This window comes from Panulirus ornatus, chromosome 1 (genome assembly GCF_036320965.1).
Source record: "Panulirus ornatus isolate Po-2019 chromosome 1, ASM3632096v1, whole genome shotgun sequence".
Lineage (NCBI taxonomy): Eukaryota > Metazoa > Arthropoda > Malacostraca > Decapoda > Palinuridae > Panulirus > Panulirus ornatus.
In genome coordinates, this window is record NC_092224.1 from 1,217,380 (window position 1) to 1,235,283 (window position 17,904).

At 39.8% G+C, this 17,904-nt stretch overlaps 1 protein-coding gene across 5 annotated transcripts in view; it reads left to right on the forward strand.

The window, feature by feature from the left end:
• The window catches only part of tgo (Aryl hydrocarbon receptor nuclear translocator homolog tgo), a 942,634-nt gene that overhangs the window by 122,118 nt on the left and 802,612 nt on the right, over positions 1-17,904 (forward strand). For 2 of the 5 annotated variants that reach the window (XM_071670447.1, XM_071670539.1), the window contains exon 1: positions 3,999-4,171. The exons of 1 other annotated variant lie outside the window; for it this stretch is intronic. In XM_071670447.1, the coding sequence (XP_071526548.1) occupies positions 4,141-4,171 (31 nt within the window). In that variant the 5' untranslated portion in view covers positions 3,999-4,140. Of the gene's footprint in view, positions 1-3,998; positions 4,172-17,904 lie in introns of those variants that run through there. 2 more of the 5 variants (XM_071670262.1, XM_071670355.1) reach the window with 1 other exon arrangement.

A 17,904-nucleotide genomic window follows, 5' to 3' on the forward strand; every position in this document is an offset into this window, starting at 1 on the left:
TGTTGGGGTGAAGAGAGTGGTGAGAGTAAGTAAGCTTGGAAAGGAGAACTGTGTGAGGAAGTACCAGGAGAGATTGAGTGCAGAATGGTAAAAGGTGAGAGCAAATGACGTAAGGGGAGTGGGGTAGGAATATGATGTATTTAGAAAAGCAGTGATGGCTTGCGCAAAAGATGCTTGTGGCATGAGAAAGGTGGGAGGTGGGCAGATTAGAAAGGGTAGTGAGTGGTGGGATGAAAAAGTAAGATTGTTAGTGAAAGAGAAGACAGAGGCGTTTGGACAGTTTTTGGAGGGAATTCGTGCAAATGAGTGGGAGATGTATAAAAGAAAGCGGCAGGAGGCCAAAAGAAAGGTGCAAGAGGTGAAAAAGAGAGCAAATGAGAGTTAGGGAGAGCGTATCCTTAAATTTTAGGGTGAATAAAAAGATGTTTTGGAAGGAGGTAAATACAGTGCGTAAGACAGGAGAACAAATGGGAACATCTATGAAGGGGGCTAATGTGGAGGTAATAACTAGTAGTGTTGAAGTGAGAAGGAGATGGAATGAGTATTTCAAAGGTCTATTTAATGTGTTTGATGATAGAATAGCAGATATAGGGTGTTTTGGTCGAGGTGGTGTGCAAAGTGAGAGGGTCAGGAAGCATGGTCCGGTAAACAGTGAAGAGGTGGTGAAAGATTTGCGGAAGATGAAAGCCAGCAAGGCGGCGGCTTTGGATGGTATTGCAGTGGAATTTATTAAAAAGGGGGTGACTGTGTTGTTGATTGGTTGGTAAGGATATTCAATGTGAAGTTCCCGAAGACTGGCGGAATGCATGCATAATGCCATTATACAGAGGCAAAGGGGATAAAGGTGAATATTCAAATTACCTTGATATAAGTTTGTTTAGTATTCCTGGGAAATAATATGGGAGGGTATTGATTTAGAGGGTAAAGGCATGTACAGAGCATCAGATTGGGAAAGAGTAGTGTGGTTTCAGAAGTGGTAGAGAATGTGTGGATCAGGTGTTTGCTTTGAAGAATGTATGTTAGAAATACATAGAAAAGCAGATGGATTTGTATGTAGCATTTATGGATCTGGAGAAGGCATAGGATAGGGTTGATAGAGATGCTTTGTAAAAGGTATTTGAGTATATGGTGTGGGAGGTAAGTTGCTAGAAGCAGTGAAAAGATTTTTTCGAGGATGTAAGTATGTTTACGAGTAGGAAGAGAGGAAAGTGATTGTTTCTCAGTGAATGTCGGTTTGCGGCAGGGGTGTGTGATGTCTCCATGGTTGTTTAATTTGTCTATGGATGGGGTGGTTAGGCAGGTGAATGGAAGAGTTTTGGAGAGAGAGGGCAACTATGCAGTCCGTTGTGGATGAAAGGGCTTGGGAAGTGAGTCACTTGTTGTATGCTGATGATTCATAGCTGGTGGCTGATTCGGTTGAGAAACTGCAGAAGCTGGTGACTGAGTTTGGTGAATTATGTGAAAGAAGAAAGTTGAGAGTAAATATGAGTAAGAGCGAGGTTTTTAGGTTCAGTAGGGTTGAGGGACAAGTTAATTTGGAGGTAAGTTTGAATGGAGAAAAATTGGAGAAAGTGAAGTGTTTTAGATATCTGGGAGTGGATTTGGCAGCGGATGGAACCATGGAAGCAGAAGTGAGTCACGGGGTGGGTGAGCGGGCGAAAGTTCTGGGAGCAATGAAAAATGTGTGGAAGGCGAGAACGTTATCTCGGAGACCAAAAATGGGAATGTTTGAATGAATAGTGGTTCCAACAATGTTATGTGGTTGCGAGGCGTGGGCTATAGATAGGGTTGTGTCGAGGAGGGTGGATGTGTTTGAAATGAAATGTTTGAGGACAATATGTGGTGTGAGGCGGTTTGATCGGCTAAGTAATGAAAGGGTAAGAGGCAAGTGTGGTAATAAAACGAGTGTGGTTGAGAGAACAGAAGAGGCTGTATTGAAATGGTTTGGTCGCATAGAGAGAATGAGTGAGGAAAGATTATCAAAGAGGATATATGTGTCAGAGGTATAGGGAACGAGAAGTGGGAGACCAAATTGGAGGTGGAAGGATGGAGTGAAAAAGATTTTGAGCGATCGGGGCCTGAACAACCAGGAGGGAGAAAGGCGTGCAATGAACAGAGTGAATTGGAACGATGCGGTATGCCGTGGTCGACGTGCTGTCAATGGATTGAACCAGGGCATGTGAAGCGTCTGAAGTAAACCATTACATACTCTGTCGCTGTTTCCTGCGTTTGCATGGTAGAGCCATAAACAGACGAAGAAAGGTCGCATTCGCTCACATCCATTCTCTAGCCGTCATGTGTAATGCACTGCAACCACGACTCCCTATCCACATTCAGCCCCACAAGCCTTTCCATGGTTAACCTCTTCCGCTTCGCATATCTGGGCTCAGTCCATTGACAGCACGTCAACTTCTGTACACCACATCGTCCTAGTTCACTTTATCCCGTGCACGTCTTTAACCACCTGCATGTTTAGGCCCCGATCACTTAAAACCTTTTTCATTCCTTCCCTCCATATCCAACTTGGTCTCACCCTTCTCCTTGTTCCCTCCACTTCAGACAAATACATCCTATTTATCAATCTTTGCTCACTCATTCTCTGCATATGTCCAAACTATTTCAGCACATCCTCTTCTGTTCTCTCTCAACCACACTCTTCTTATTAGCACACCTCTGTCTTAAGATATTATTGCTTACTTAATTACCCTTCCTTACACCACATGCTGTCCTCAAACATTTTCATTTCCAATATACCCTCCTCTGTACATTCTCATTTATAGTCCACGCCTCGCATCCCCGCAGCATTTATGGGCCAGCTATACCCTCAAACTTCCCAATTTTTGCTCTGCCAGATAGTGACACCAGTATCGCAAATGTCCCGTCACAATAAGGCCCAAAGTTGCCGTCATTTTAGATATTCCTCTTCAGTTCGACGGAACGATCCATGAAGACGATGGTAGGACACTTGGGTATGAGGGCCTGGCCTTTGGCTTTCATCTCCACATCCAGGCTATCAACATACCATCGCCTATTTCTCCTTACAGCGCTCCACCTGTCCCATTGACCAGGTCAGATGTCACATTGCCATATCCAAGTGTCATTCCGTCGACGTGCTCAAGGGACGTGCCGTCGTAATCAAGGCTCGTACCCTTGTGCTCAAAGGTTGTACCATCATGAGTTGAGAGTCAGGAGTCGCACAGTTGTGCTCCAATGTCGTAACGTCGTTCGCAAGGGATTAAGCATCTCGTTGACTCGATACTGCCATATATCTATCTCCAAAATATGCGTACTCTTGGTCACTTGACTTCAAATTTTCCTAGTAGTTTATTATCCCGAAAACTTGATACGTACACTATTTACTCATAAATCAGCATACTTACATTGATATACTTTGAGAATAAAAAAAAATCTAGTTTGTACCGGGATCATACTGCACTGGATTTTCATGCTCGGGAAAAAAGAAGCTTTCTAAGATTGCTCAAGTGGCCTTTGACATTTTGCATCCACTTGCTTTCCTGCGACTGATTTAACTAAATGATTCATATCTGCAATGAAAATCCACGCCGGTCTTGGGTCATTCATAGTATGTTAAGGGATAATTTGCGATATTATTATTAGGAAGGCATCATCTGGCATCAGCAATCTTTATTTCAGTGCTCCCTATGATTTATAGTGGATAAAATTCACCGGTTGTCCAAAATTGTCTAATAGTTAAAAGAGTGTGAATTATGTTAACCGGAGTACATGCAATATCTAGACGAATTTCAAACATTACGAAGTTCTGCGGAAAACATTAAATTATTTGCATGCCTCAATTTGACGATAGCACCTCGTTTCAAGCTGCATTCTATGCTAGATATTGTCTATCATTTCAGTTTCCAATCATATAGATGTACGAATTACAAATAATTATCTGTACTTGGTGATTTACTCAAAATTAATTAAACTGAAACTTTAGATATGTACTCCCTGTGGTGAGTCCCACTACCTGTGTTCTCGTTGTCGCGTCTCGCAAGTCGCGAGAACTACGTGCTGGGCTTTTTGTAAACAGTGAACTTTGTTTACTTCATATTCTTCCTCCACATCTTGAACTAACTTCTCGAGTGCTGAGGGCTTCTGTTGCTGAACAAGGTGGTAGAGATGGCTACCGCTACAACGCAAGTCGTTCAAGGTAAATATTGAATTAAAATCACCAAAGAAATAATTATATACTGAACTACCGATATAATGTAGGAGAACAGGCCTGGCCGAGCATCCTTAATTTTTTCCTTGCGATGTTGTTGAGGATTATGGATAGAACACAAATATGAGCTAACGGACAGGGATAGGGATCTGACATGTGCAGTTATTCCTCAAGGTTATGTTTTAGTGCAAATATCATGATTGGGCATCCTAGTTGGGATCGTTCTTGAGTCTACCAGCTATTGTTATGATTTAAAAGTGGCGATCAGGGTGGCCAAACAAGTATGAAATGCCGTGGTGCATTGTTAGATTATTCATATTTGGAATAACGATATTATTAGTCCGTGGTTTTTCTCGACTTCTTTGAATGCAAAGCATCTATGAGATCTTGATTTTCAGAAGCCATGTTAGAGTGCATAGTCATATTATTGGTAATTCTTCATGGATCTTGCAATTTTGTATTATCACTTAACGAAACTTTTGTCAGCAGTGATCATTAAGGAATGTTAGGTTAGCTAAGGTATTGGTTTTGTTTCATAAAGCATCAGATGAATGTGAAAAAGACAATATCATCATCTCCAGAAATCGTCTAGTTTTTATTTAAAGCATATTTGCTTAGTAAGTTCTTTTGAAGAATTGTACTTTATGGTTCAAGAATTAATGAACAAAAATTGTATGAGTGGACTCTGCTGCTTATAGAACTTTCCTTCAGCAGATATCTCTTAGGAAATGCATAAAGCTCTAGTTTAGTTTTGCAGTATAATTAGCTTTGGATTTTAATGATTTTGCTCTACAGTTCTACTTTCCCACTTGTCTCTTTGTTGACATCTCCTTACCACTTGTATGGCAGTCACTCACGGATTTGAGTGACATAATTTGACTCGAATATTGAACATTAAGATAATTCATGATTGTTAGGGATGTTAGGTGAGGTTTTCATAGGATCTGTTGATTTTTACAAATATATTACTCATACATCAATTAACCCCACATTTCCCCCGATATACTACTATTGAATTATATGATTGAAAATTAATTTTCCAAAATAAAAGTGCAGTGAACCCAAAGGAAGTTATTACTCGCATGAAATGGGTTTTCATTGAGAAGATAGTATGAAGTAGAATAGTAATCAAAGGAATCTCCTATACCACTTCATGCCTTAATATCTTTGCCTTGATTATCCTAAAACAATGAACACTACTGAAAAGAACACTTTAAATGTCATAATGAAACTGTATACAGAGCCAAAGAAGCAATGGAGGCATATGGAACAGAAGTATTTACAATAAAAGTATTATTATCCGGTATTGGTAGGAGGTAGGGTTTTTGTTACTATAGAACAAATGAACAACTATAGAACAAATGGGAACTTGAGTGAAGAGGGCTTATGGGGAGGTGATAACAAGTAGTGGTGATGTGAGAGTTTGTTGAATGTGTTTGATGATAGAGGGGCAGATATAGGGTGTTTTGGTCGAGGTGGTGTGCAAAGGAAGAGGGTTAGGGAAAATGATTTGGCAAACAGAGAAGAGGTAGTAAAAGCTTTGCAGAAGATGAAAGCTGGCAAGGCAGCGGGTTTGGATGGTATTGCAGTGGAATTTATTAAAAAAGGGGGTGACTGTATTGTTGACTGGATGGTAAGGTTATTTAATGTATGTATGATTCATGGTGAGGTGCCTGAGGATTGGCAGAATCCTTGCATAGTGCCATTGTACAAAAGCAGAGGGAATAAGAGTGAGTGCTTAAATTACAGAGGTATAAGTTTGTTGAGTATTCCTGGTAAATTATATGAGAGGGTATTGATTGAGAGGGTGAAGGCATGTACAGAGCATCAGATTGGGGAAGAGCGGTGTGGTTCCAGAAGTGGTAGAGAATGTGTGGATCAGGTGTTTGCTTTGAAGAATGTATGTGAGAAATACTTAGAAAAGCAAATGGACTTATATGTAGCATTTATGGATCTGGAGAAGGCATATGATAGAGTTGATAGAGATGCTCTGTGGAAGGTATTAAGAATATATGGTGTGGGAGGCAAGTTGTTAGAAGCAGTGAAAAGTTTTTATCGAGGATGTAAGGCATGTGTACGTGTAGGAAGAGAGGAAAGTGATTAGTTCTCAGTGAATGTAGGTTTGCGGCAGGGGTGTGTGATGTCTCCATGGTTGTTTAATTTGTTTATGGATGGGGTTGTTAGGGAGGTGAATGCAAGAGTTTTGGAAAGAGGGGCTAGTATGAAGTCTGTTGGGGATGAGAGAGCTTGGGAAGTGAGTCAGTTGTTGTTCGCTGACGATACAGCGCTGGTGGCTGATTCATGTGAGAAACTGCAGAAGCTGGTGACTGAGTTTGGTAAAGTGTGTGAAAGAAGAAAGTTAAGAGTAAATGTGAATAAGAGCAAGGTTATTAGGTACAGTAGGGTTGAGGGTCAAGTCAGTTGGGAGGTAAGTTTGAATGGAGAAAAACTGGAGGAAGTAAAGTGTTTTAGATATGTGGGAGTGGATCTGGCAGCGGATGGAACCATGGAAGCGGAAGTGGATCATAGGGTGGGGGAGGGGGCGAAAATCCTGGGAGCCTTGAAGAATGTTTGGAAGTCGAGAACATTATCTCGGAAAGCAAAAATGGGTATGTTTGAAGGAATAGTGGTTCCAACAATGTTGTATGGTTGCGAGGCGTGGGCTGTGGATAGAATTGTGCGCAGGAGGATGGATGTGCTGGAATGAGATGTTTGAGGACAATGTGTGGTGTGAGGAGGTTTGATCAAGTAATTAACGTAAGGGTAAGAGAGATGTGTGGAAATAAAAAGAGCGTGGTTGAGAGAGCAGAAGAGGGTGTTTTGAAGTGGTTTGGGCACATGGAGAGAATGAGTGAGGAAAGATTGACCAAGAGGATATATGTGTCGGAGGTGGAGGGAACGAGGAGAAGTGGGAGACCAAATTGGAGGTGGAAAGATGGAGTGAAAAAGATTTTGTGTGATCGGGGCCTGAACATGCAGGAGGGTGAAAGGAGGGCAAGGAATAGAGTGAATTGGATCGATGTGGTATACCAAATCATTTTCCCTAACCCTCTCACTTTGCACACCACCTCGACCAAAACACCCTATATCTGCCACTCTATCATCAAACACATTCAACAAACCTTCAAAATACTCACTCCATCTTCTTCTCACATCACCACTACTTGTTATCACCTCCCCATTCGCGCCCTTCACTGAAGTTCCCATTTGCTCCCTTGTCTTACGCACTTTATTTACCTCCTTCCAGAACATCTTTTTATTCTCCCTAAAATTTAATGATACTCTCTCACCCCAACTCTCATTTGCCCTCTTTTTCACCTCTTGCACCTTTATCTTGACCTCCTGTCTCTTTCTTTTATACATCTCCCACTCAATTGCATTTTTTCCTTGCAAAAATCGTCCAAATGCCTCTCTCTTCTCTTTCACTAATAATCTTACTTCTTCATCCCACCACTCATCACCCTTTCTAATCAACCCACCTCCCACTCTTCTCATGCCACAAGCATCTTTTGCGCAATCCATCACTGCTTCCCTAAATACATCCCATTCCTCCCCCACTCCCCTTATTTCCATTGTTCTCACCTTTTTCCATTCTGTACTCAGTCTCTCCTGGTACTTCCTCACACAAGCCTCCTTCCCAAGCTCACTTACTCTCACCACCATCTTCACCCCAACATTCACTCTTCTTTTCTGAAAACCCATACAAATCTTCACCTTAGCCTCCACAAGATAATGATCAGACATCCCTCCAGTTGCACCTCTCAGCACATTAACATCCAAAAGTTTCTCTTTTGCGCGCCTGTCAATTAACACGTAATCCAATAACGCTCTCTGGCCATCTCTCCTACTTACATACGTATTCTTATGTATATTTCGCTTTTTAAACCAGGTATTCCCAATCACCAGTCCTTTTTCAGCACATAAATCTACAAGCTCTTCACCATTTCCATTTACAACACTGAACACCCCATGTATACCAATTATTCCCTCAACTGCCACATTACTCACCTTTGCATTCAAATCACCCATCGCCATAACCCAGGTCTCGTTTGATTTGTATCCTCGGATAAATAGCGGCCTTTTATGACATATTTATTGGTTGTGTTCATTTTATAATGAAATGTTTTATGTGAAAAAATCATTTTTTCCGAAAATCAGTCAGTATGGCGTGAAACCACCTGCTCCTGGTTCCTGTTAGAAATTACCGTAGTATTATATATGAATAACCATTTCCCAAGGTGCAAGAGGTGAAAAAGAGAGCAAATGAGAGTTGGGTTTAGAGAGTATCATTAGATTTTAGGGAGAATAAAAGGATGTTTTGGAAGGAGGTAAATAAAGTGCGTAAGACAAGGGAACAAATGGGAACATCAGGAAAGGGGGCTAATGAGGAGGCGATAACAAATAGTGGTGATGTGAGAAGGAGATGGAGTTAGTATTTTAAAGGTTTGTTGAATGTGTTTGATGATAGATTGGCAGATATAGGGTGTTTGGGTCGAGGTGGTGTGCAAAGTGAGAGGGTTAGGGAGAATGATTTGGTAAAAAGAGAAGAGGTAGTAAAAGCTTTGTGGAAGATGAAAGCTGGAAAGACAGTGGGTTTGGATGGTACTGCAGTGGAATTTACTCAAAAAGGAGGTGACTGTATTGTTGACTGGTTGATAAGGTTATTTAATGTATGTATAACTCATGGTGAGGTGCCTGAGGATTGGCGGAATGCCTGCATAGTGCCATTGTACAAAGGCAAAGGGGATAAAAGTTAGTGCTCGAATTACAGAGGTATAAGTTTGTTGAGTATTCCTGGGAAATTATATTGGAGGGCATTGATTGAGAGGGTGAAGTCATGTACAGAGCATCAGATTGGGGAAGAGCAGTGTGGTTTCAGAAGTGGTAGAGGATGTGTGGATCAGGTGTTTGCTTTGAAGAATGTATGTGAGAAATACTTAGAAAAGCAAATGGATTTGTATGTAGCATTTATGGATCTGGAGAAGGCATATGATAGAGTTGACAGAGATGCTCTGTGGAAGATATTAAGAATATATGGTGTGGGAGGCAAGTTGTAAAAAGCAGTGAAAAGTTTTTATCGAGGATGTAAGGCATGTGTTCGTGTAGGAAGAGAGGAAAGTGACTGGTTCTCAGTGAATGTTGTTTTGTGGCAGGGATGCATGATGTCTCCATGGTTGTTTAATTTGTTTATGGATGGGGTTGTTAGGGAGGTGAATGCATGAGTTTTGTAAAGAGGGGCAAGTATGCAGTCTGTTGTGGATGAGCGAGCTTGGGAGTGAGTCAGTTGTTGTTTGCTGATGATACAGTGCTGGTGGCTGATTCATGTGAAACTGCAGAAGCTGGTGACTGAGTTTGTTAAAGTGTGTGAAAAAAGAAAGCTGAGAGTAAATATGAGTAAGAGCAAGGTTTTTAGGTAGAGTTGGGTTGAGGGACAAGTCATTTGGGAGGTAAATTTTAATGGAGAAAAACTGGAGGAAGTGAAGTGTAATAGATATCTAGGAGTGGATTTGGCAGCGGATGGAACCATGGAAGCGGAAGTGAATCATAGGGTAGGAGAGGGGGTGAAAGTTCTGGGAGTGTTATAAATGTGTGGTTGAGAACGTTATCTTGGAAAGCAAAAATGGGTATGTTTGAAGGAATAGTGGTTCCAACAATGTTATATGGTTGCGAGGCATTGGCTATAGATAGGGTTGTGCGGAGGAGGGTGGATGTGCTGGAAATGAGATGTTTGAGGACAATATGTGCTGTGAGGTGGTTTGATTAGGTAATGAAAGGGTAAGAGAGATGTGTGGTAATAAAAAAGAGTATGGTTGAGAGGGCAGAAGAGGGTGTTTTGAAATGGTTTGGTCTCATGGAGAGAATTTGTGAAGAAAGATTGACCAAGAGGATATATGTGTCAGAGGTGGAGGGAATGAGGAGAAGTGGGAGACCAAATTGGAGGTGGAAAGATGGAGTGAAAAAGATTTTGAGTGATCGGAGCCTGAACATGCAGGAGGGTGAAAGTCGTGCAAGGAATAGAATAAATTAGAATGATGTGGTATACTGGGGTCGACGTGCTGTCAATGGATTGAACCAGGGGATGTGAAGCATCTGGGGTAAACCATGGAAAGTTGTGTGGGGCCTGGATGTGGAAATGGAGCTGTGGTTTCGGTGCATTATACATGACAGCTAGAGACTGAGTGTGAACGAATGTGGCCTTTGTTGTCTTTTCCTAGCGCTACGTCGCGCACATGCGGGGAGAGGGGGTTGTCATTTCATGTGTGGCTGGGTTGTGGTAGGAATGAATAAGGGCAGATAGTATGCATTATGTACATGTGTACATATGTATATGTATACGTTGAGATGTATAGGTATGTATATGTGCGTATGTGGACGTGTATGTATAAACATGTGTATATGGGTGGGTTGGGCCATTCTTTCGTCTGTTTCCTTGCGCTTCCTTGCTAACGTGGGAGACAGCAACAAAGTATAATAGATAAACAAATATAAGTATTTCCCATCTGTCTCCATTGCATCTTTAGGAGTGTATTTAGTATCATTGTTTAGGAAGACCCTAGCCAACATCAGTCGGGCAGATGATTTAAAAGATACAGTTAATTCCAGGCAATTTTGCTCATTCCATGCAAATAGTACCTTCATTTAGGTTCATTTTGGTAAACTAACTTTCGTGGGTGTAATTTGTTTGACCCATGCTTAGTTGGAAGATATCCCTTATTATTGCTCTTCTCGAGCCAAGTAAAGAGTCTGCCAATCCTACAAGGTATAGATACTGTACTTATTATCCCTGGAGAGTGATGGAAAAAGTGATTATCAATATTTTGGTTTGATACCTTGAGAGAAATAGTGATATCTTTCCCATCCAGTATAAGGTGACTTTCAGAAATGATTTGCTTATCATACAATAGCAGTGTTCTTTAATTTAGAGAGGGCTTGTGATACTGGTTGGAGATATGATATAATGAGGCATTTTCATAGAATGGGATTTTAAGGTAGATTATTTTAGGTTTATAGAACAGTTTTTGAAGGACAGAAGATTAAAGTGAGTACTCAAGAGAATTCCCACCAGACATTGTGCCTGCTCCATTGCTACCATTGACAGTCTTGTACAAAATATTCTGGGAATGTTAGATTATCCCATATTTTGATGATTTGGCCATCTGTTGTATATCTTTAACTTCCTGAAGTTGCTGTGAGATACTTGCAAGATGATGTTGACAAGATTGCTGATTGGGCAGATAGATCTGGTGTTAATTTCTCAGAACAAAAATGTAGTTGTACAGTTTATATACAAGATCAACTCAAAGAATAGCAGTTCCACATATACAGTATTAGGTAAAAGTTTTCTTATTCCGTACAAAGAGGAAGTAAAAATTTTGGTTATTTTTTTATGTAGAATAACATAGGCCCTTCATATCAAAATCTGTATATGTTGAAATTTGTCTTTTTTCTGAGCAACTTGCTCCATTTATACTAAGGATTGATCCATACTTGTTTGGAGTACTGCTCTCATATTTGAGATGGTGTTGACTCTACATCCTTACTTCACAGAGTTGAGTCAAAAGTGGTCTCTTATAAACTGTCCCAAGTTACCTTCAGAACTTGATCTGCTTGCCCTACGCTGCAATGTTATTTCACTTTCCCTCTTCTGTAGGTATTGCTTTGATTTTTGCTCTTGAGAGCTGTCTGCTTGTGTGCAACCATCACTAGCTAGACCACTCAGTATTTGGTAGGCTGCTGAGTCTTATGATTATTTTGTGGCCTTTTGCAACTCAAGGGTAGGCCTTTTTGATAACTTTCTATACAACTTGAAACTTAGGAACTCTCTACACTCTCATACCTTTCCCAAGAACTATGACATGGCACATTTTAAAAACCAAGGTTTTGCACTCCCTCTGGAATTGGTAAATATTTTCCTTGATTATTCTTCCCTTTCAGTAACCTCTCTGTATTTCAGTTAAGGCCTGACCTTGACATGGACTTCTGGCCATGACTGGAGCCTCCATTTGAAAAAAGAAATAATGACAATGTTGCTAAACATTTTGAAGTTTACCTTGTTGTTATGTAATTCTTTATGTAGATCAAAACTGGATCATCGTTGCCAGATATGTTCATTGGCCATTTATAATCCTGAAACATGCTGATATTGTCCATATTCTTGGTATCAGAAAGTGTGATGGAGCATTCAGATCCTGAAAAGTTGAAAGCTGTATACAGATTCTGTTGAACTTTATATAGATTAAAGGTATAAAGGACTTGTTTTCACTATATCTGGAGGCTTTAAAGTTAGACCAAGTACCCTACATAAACAGTTAGTGTTTTTGCTGGTGAGAGGACTGAGGTATTCGATCACTATCCAACGTACTCTAAACCATTTAATGCTTCAAGAAGTAGGTTTGCTTGTTTCCTTTTCTGGAAGGTTCCTGAGATCAAACTTTGGAAAGAATTGATGAAATCAGTGAAGTGGAATATTGCTCTTGTAATAACAGAGATCCGTTCAGCATGTTACTGCTCATGCTAACAGAGCAAAGATATTTACAGATGGGTCAGTAGCTATGGCTACTGAAGGAGAATTTCCATATTGCAGAATGTATGATATTTGGGTTGCTCTTGAATTAATTAAGCAGTCTTCGAAAAAGAGATTTACAATCTTTTCCTGATTCTGTGAGTGCACTTCGAACCATATTGCACTATGCTCCAGCGCATTCCAGTATGATCCCATAGCTCAAAAAGTCCAAGACTTGATGATAAGAATCTGCTCAGAACATAAGAATGTAAAATTTTGCTGATCTTCAGGACATGCTGGTATTATTGGTACTGAAATAGATGTTGAGGCTAAAGCAGCTGCTGTATATCTAGCACTATGTATGCAAGAGTTAAACCTCACATAATGAATTTATGAGCAGAATAAAAAGGAAATGTTAGATGTAAATGGTAAGCTAGATGGGACTTTGAAATCCCCCAAAACAACAGACTTTAGAGGATTAATAAAGTTGTTGAATTATGCAATCATTCCCTTAAGCAGTAATTGTCATTATAAACAGTTCTTTGCTGATTTGGGATCAGTTATACTGTGTCGATCCCTGGTCACTTAATGGAGTGGAAACATGCCCCAATGTGTGATACCTGCAAATGTAATTTTTCCATGGAAAATGTATTAATGGAATGCCAAAAATTTTGGCATTAAAGTCTATTTTTATTTGAGTAACTGGTGATCTCATATGAAATGATGTCATTAGAGTTGATAGATTAGTCTTCCTTAAAGCATTTTGATAGTTACTGATCTGCTGAATTAAAAAGAAATTGGGCAAGGGATATAGAAACAATGTTTTTGAGTTGCCAGTTATTTTTTCTTGACTCACTGCCGTATTCTAAGTCACTGAGTAAAGTGGCATTTAGTATGACTAAATGGAAAGAAGAAATACATTAGGGAGTGTAAGAGAGATGTGGAGGGAGAGAAATGGTGGAAGAATTCGTGGAATGGTGTATGTGAGGTAGGCATGTAAGGACAGGGATAAATGGAGACTCCTTTGCTGTGGCCACCCCCTAAATGGTAGTTCCCAGTAGGAATGGTAGTCAGAGATATAGATAGGTAGCAGTTCAAGTATGGTAGATGTATTTTGGAATCAAACTAAGTATTTTGTGTAATCTTGAAAACTGTAGACAAACTAATTTTTCAGAAACTATTTATGAAGGGTTGCTTGTTTAGAGGTCTTCATACCTTGAAGTAAATGGTAACAACTGTTCCTATTAAAGTGATACTTTGGGAAAGATGATTTATTTGCTTATTCTGTATGTGCCAATTTAGTGTCAAAACATTAGAATATATAACGACTTAACCTAATTCAGGTTCAGATAATAGTTCATTTTTTAACCAATGGTGGGCTATGGTTTCATAGGTTGCTGGTATATGTGATGGTCAATAATGCTTTCCTATTTGGGAGGACGTGTATCTATAGATATTTCCAAGAAGAACTGTAATTTCCATGTTAACTTAAATCTATCATATCAGTTCTTAACTTTCTTTTCGTAATTTAGATAGATTAAGTCTTCAAGACAGCTTTCATGAGATTTATTTTTAAGTTTGGAGTCATCTTGGCAGCTTGCTGCTTTACTCCTTTTTCAAATAAGGATTATGGTTGATTTGTTTCCTATGTCACTGTTAAACAGTGTTCCTTGATATTACATATTTAGCAAGGAAATCTCTGCTTTTGATGTTGCTTACTAAGATTTAGAGATGCCTATAGCTTTGCTCTTAAATCAGCAAACAAGCTTGCAAATTTTCTCTAGAAGCTCTGGTAATCACGGATTTCTGACACAAAGTGGCTGCTCACTAATGTATTAGATGTGTCCTGTGAGTGCTGGGCAGACATCTATCTTTCAAATATTTTACTTGTAGGTTTATCTTAACAGGTTTTTTCCAGTCAGCATTTATAATGAAGTTTGAAATATCATAAAGTAAGACATCAGTGACCATCTCATCACCCAACAGTAAATATATTGATGTATACAACCCACCCACCTGCTGTGGGTGGGCTGTATACATTATGATAATTTTTTGGCTGATTCATGTGAGAAACTGCAGAAGCTGGTGACTGAGTTTGGTAAAGTGTGTGAAAGAAGAAAGTTAAGAGTAAATGTGAATAAGAGCAAGGTTATTAGGTACAGTAGGGTTGAGGGTCAAGTCAATTGGGAGGTGAGTTTGAATGGAGAAAAACTGGAGGAAGTGAAGTGTTTTAGATATCTGGGAGTGGATCTGGCAGCGGATGGAACCATGGAAGCGGAAGTGGATCATAGGGTGGGGGAGGGGGCGAAAATTCTGTGAGTCTTGAAGAATGTGTGGAAGTCGAGAACATTATCTCGGAAAGCAAAAATGGGTATGTTTGAAGGAATAGTGGTTCCAACAATGTTGTATGGTTGCGAGGCGTGGGCTATGGATAGAGTTGTGCGCAGGAGGATGGATGTGCTGGAAATGAGATGTTTGAGGACAATGTGTGGTGTGAGGTGGTTTGATCGAGTAAGTAACGTAAGAGTGAGAGAGATGTGTGGAAATAAAAAGAGCGTGGTTGAGAGAGCAGAAGAGGGTGTTTTGAAATGGTTTGGGCACATGGAGAGAATGAGTGAGGAAAGATTGACCAAGAGGATATATGTGTTGGAGGTGGAGGGAACGAGGAGAAGAGGGAGACCAAATTGGAGGTGGAAAGATGGAGTGAAAAAGATTTTGTGTGATCGGGGCCTGAACATGCAGGAGGGTGAAAGGAGGGCAAGGAATAGAGTGAATTGGAGCGATGTGGTATACCGGGGTTGACGTGCTGTCAGTGGATTGAATCAGGGCATGTGAAGCGTCTGGGGTAAACCATGGAAAGCTGTGTAGGTATGTATATTTGCGTGTGTGGACGTGTATGTATATACATGTGTATGGGGGTGGGTTGGGCCATTTCTTTCGTCTGTTTCCTTGCGCTACCTCGCAAACGCGGGAGACAGCAACAAAGCAAAAAAAAAAAAAAAAAAAAAAAAATTTATGCACACCTACTTGGATGCATATAGTATTAATTCTTAAAATAGATGTCAGGTTGAGTTTTATATCATATTATTTAAACTTATAGAGTTATTTAAAGAATATGTGAGAATATCTTGCACACAGTATGTCCCTGGATGTTACAACTGTTGTGGGGTGAGACATTGAATCTTTGTTGCAGCTTTGTGCATTAAATTGAGATTTTTATGATCAGTCTCACATGAAGATTAAGTAATTATTCTTTTAGAATGATGGTTTTAAAGTCTCCTGACTTTTTGGACTTAGAATTGTTTAGAAAAATATTCATGAAATATTGGAAAATGGATTAGACCAGCCTTAGTTTCTATGCATTCATGGGTATACAGAGCTGAAGCTGTTTTGGAAGACCATAACATCAAGATTTCTAAAATACTATTTAAAGTATGGTAAATGCTATCCCCAGGGAAATTAACGTGAGGTTTTCTTAAGTAAAGTTGATTAAGAGAAAGTATTTTCATTGTCTTATATTCATTGACCGCACGTTATTCCTGAATTTTTAGGGCATAGTCCTTTAAGGGTTAAGAATAATTGATTGGTAGAATTGTATACTTTAGGGTGGGTACATGTACTAGAAAAAATCACTACAAAAAAGTTTCGATGATTTTAATGCTTTGAGTCATATTCTGAAGCACTAAGATTACATTTTTGTAAAATATTAATCATTGTTAGATCACCCAACATTATGGCATGGGACTCAGAAGAAACATACTGCGTGGCTACAAGTTAAAAAACAGTAATTCAGTAATGATAACTATAGAATAAAATGTTTTTTTGATGTGGTATAAGTTTAGATCATTTACATAGATTGTTGAAATAACTCATTAGGTGGTAGTTGTGCCATTTTGTTTTTATTTGGTGTTGGCTTGTATTGCCACTGTTTTTAAGATTGCACAGTATTAAAGCAGTTTGATTATTCAATGCCATTTTATAATGTAGGTGGTAGATGATAGGCAGCCAATAACCAAGAAGGTACATTACCGGTGCTCCCTGTTTGGCTATAGGGTGGGTTAGTGACAGCTTTGTAGTGAGCTAGCACTTCATTGTTTGTCAAGTTGCACTCCTCTTACCCATGTAGCTGTTTTTCTTTCTGCCACACACACATATGGACTGTCAGCATTCTGTCAATAAGCATACAATACCTTTGTGTCACACATGACACTTGACAACACTGAAGTTGCACAACTCATTCTTCATAACTGGATGTTCCGGTGGTGAGCACTGTGCGCCAGCCTTGCCTTTTGGTAAAATGGTAGGAGCAGTAAATAGAAATAGTAGATAGGAACATTAAATAGGAGCATATGGTAAAAATAGTTGGTAGGAACATTAGGCAAAGGCAGTTGGTAGAAGAAGTAAGTTGGACTATTAGGCAGAAACTTTAGGTAGGCACTTTACATGGAAGTAGCCAGTAGGAACATTAGCTAAAAGCCTTTGGAAATAATGTGCTAGATTTGCCCTCTGCCATAGGCCTGTTAAAGATGAGGTGCAAAAGGCTAAGAAGTGACACTAGAGTTTACTAGTTGTGGAGACTTTTGCCATAGCCAACCCCGTGAGGGAGTTCCTGGAGGGAACAGGCATTAGGGATGGGTAAGTAGATAGATGGAAGTAGTGTTTTAAATGTCAAGGATTCATTCAAACTCGAATAAAGAATTTAAAGTAATGTTGTTATTAGATTTACTCTGCCTTTTAGGTTTACTTGCATTTGTATTCTGAAAGGAGGAGGATGTTCATACAGCCTCTGTAAGATTCACTCACACATCTTCAGCCATTGTCCTGTGTATTAAGTTGATACGTGAACTTCCTTTCTATCTAAATATATCTCTGATGCCTGTTCCATTCTGGAACTCTCTCAAGGTGGTGGCCATAGCAAAAGAGTCTCCATAAGCAGTGAAATTTAGTGCAAATTATTAGTCTTTTGTGCCTTACCCCTAACAGGCCACTGGCAGATGGCAAGTCTAGCACAGTGTGTGCAGAGGCTCCCACCTAATGTTCTACTGATTATTTCAACCTAATGCTTCCACCTAATGTTCCTATGTATTACTTTTACCTAAACCTTTCTTCCTAATGCTCCTACCTAAATGTTCCCACCTTCTTGCCAATAGGCAGGCCTAGCACATAGTGCTCACCACAGGAAAATTTAGAGCTATGAAGAATGAGCTTGTGTATGTTA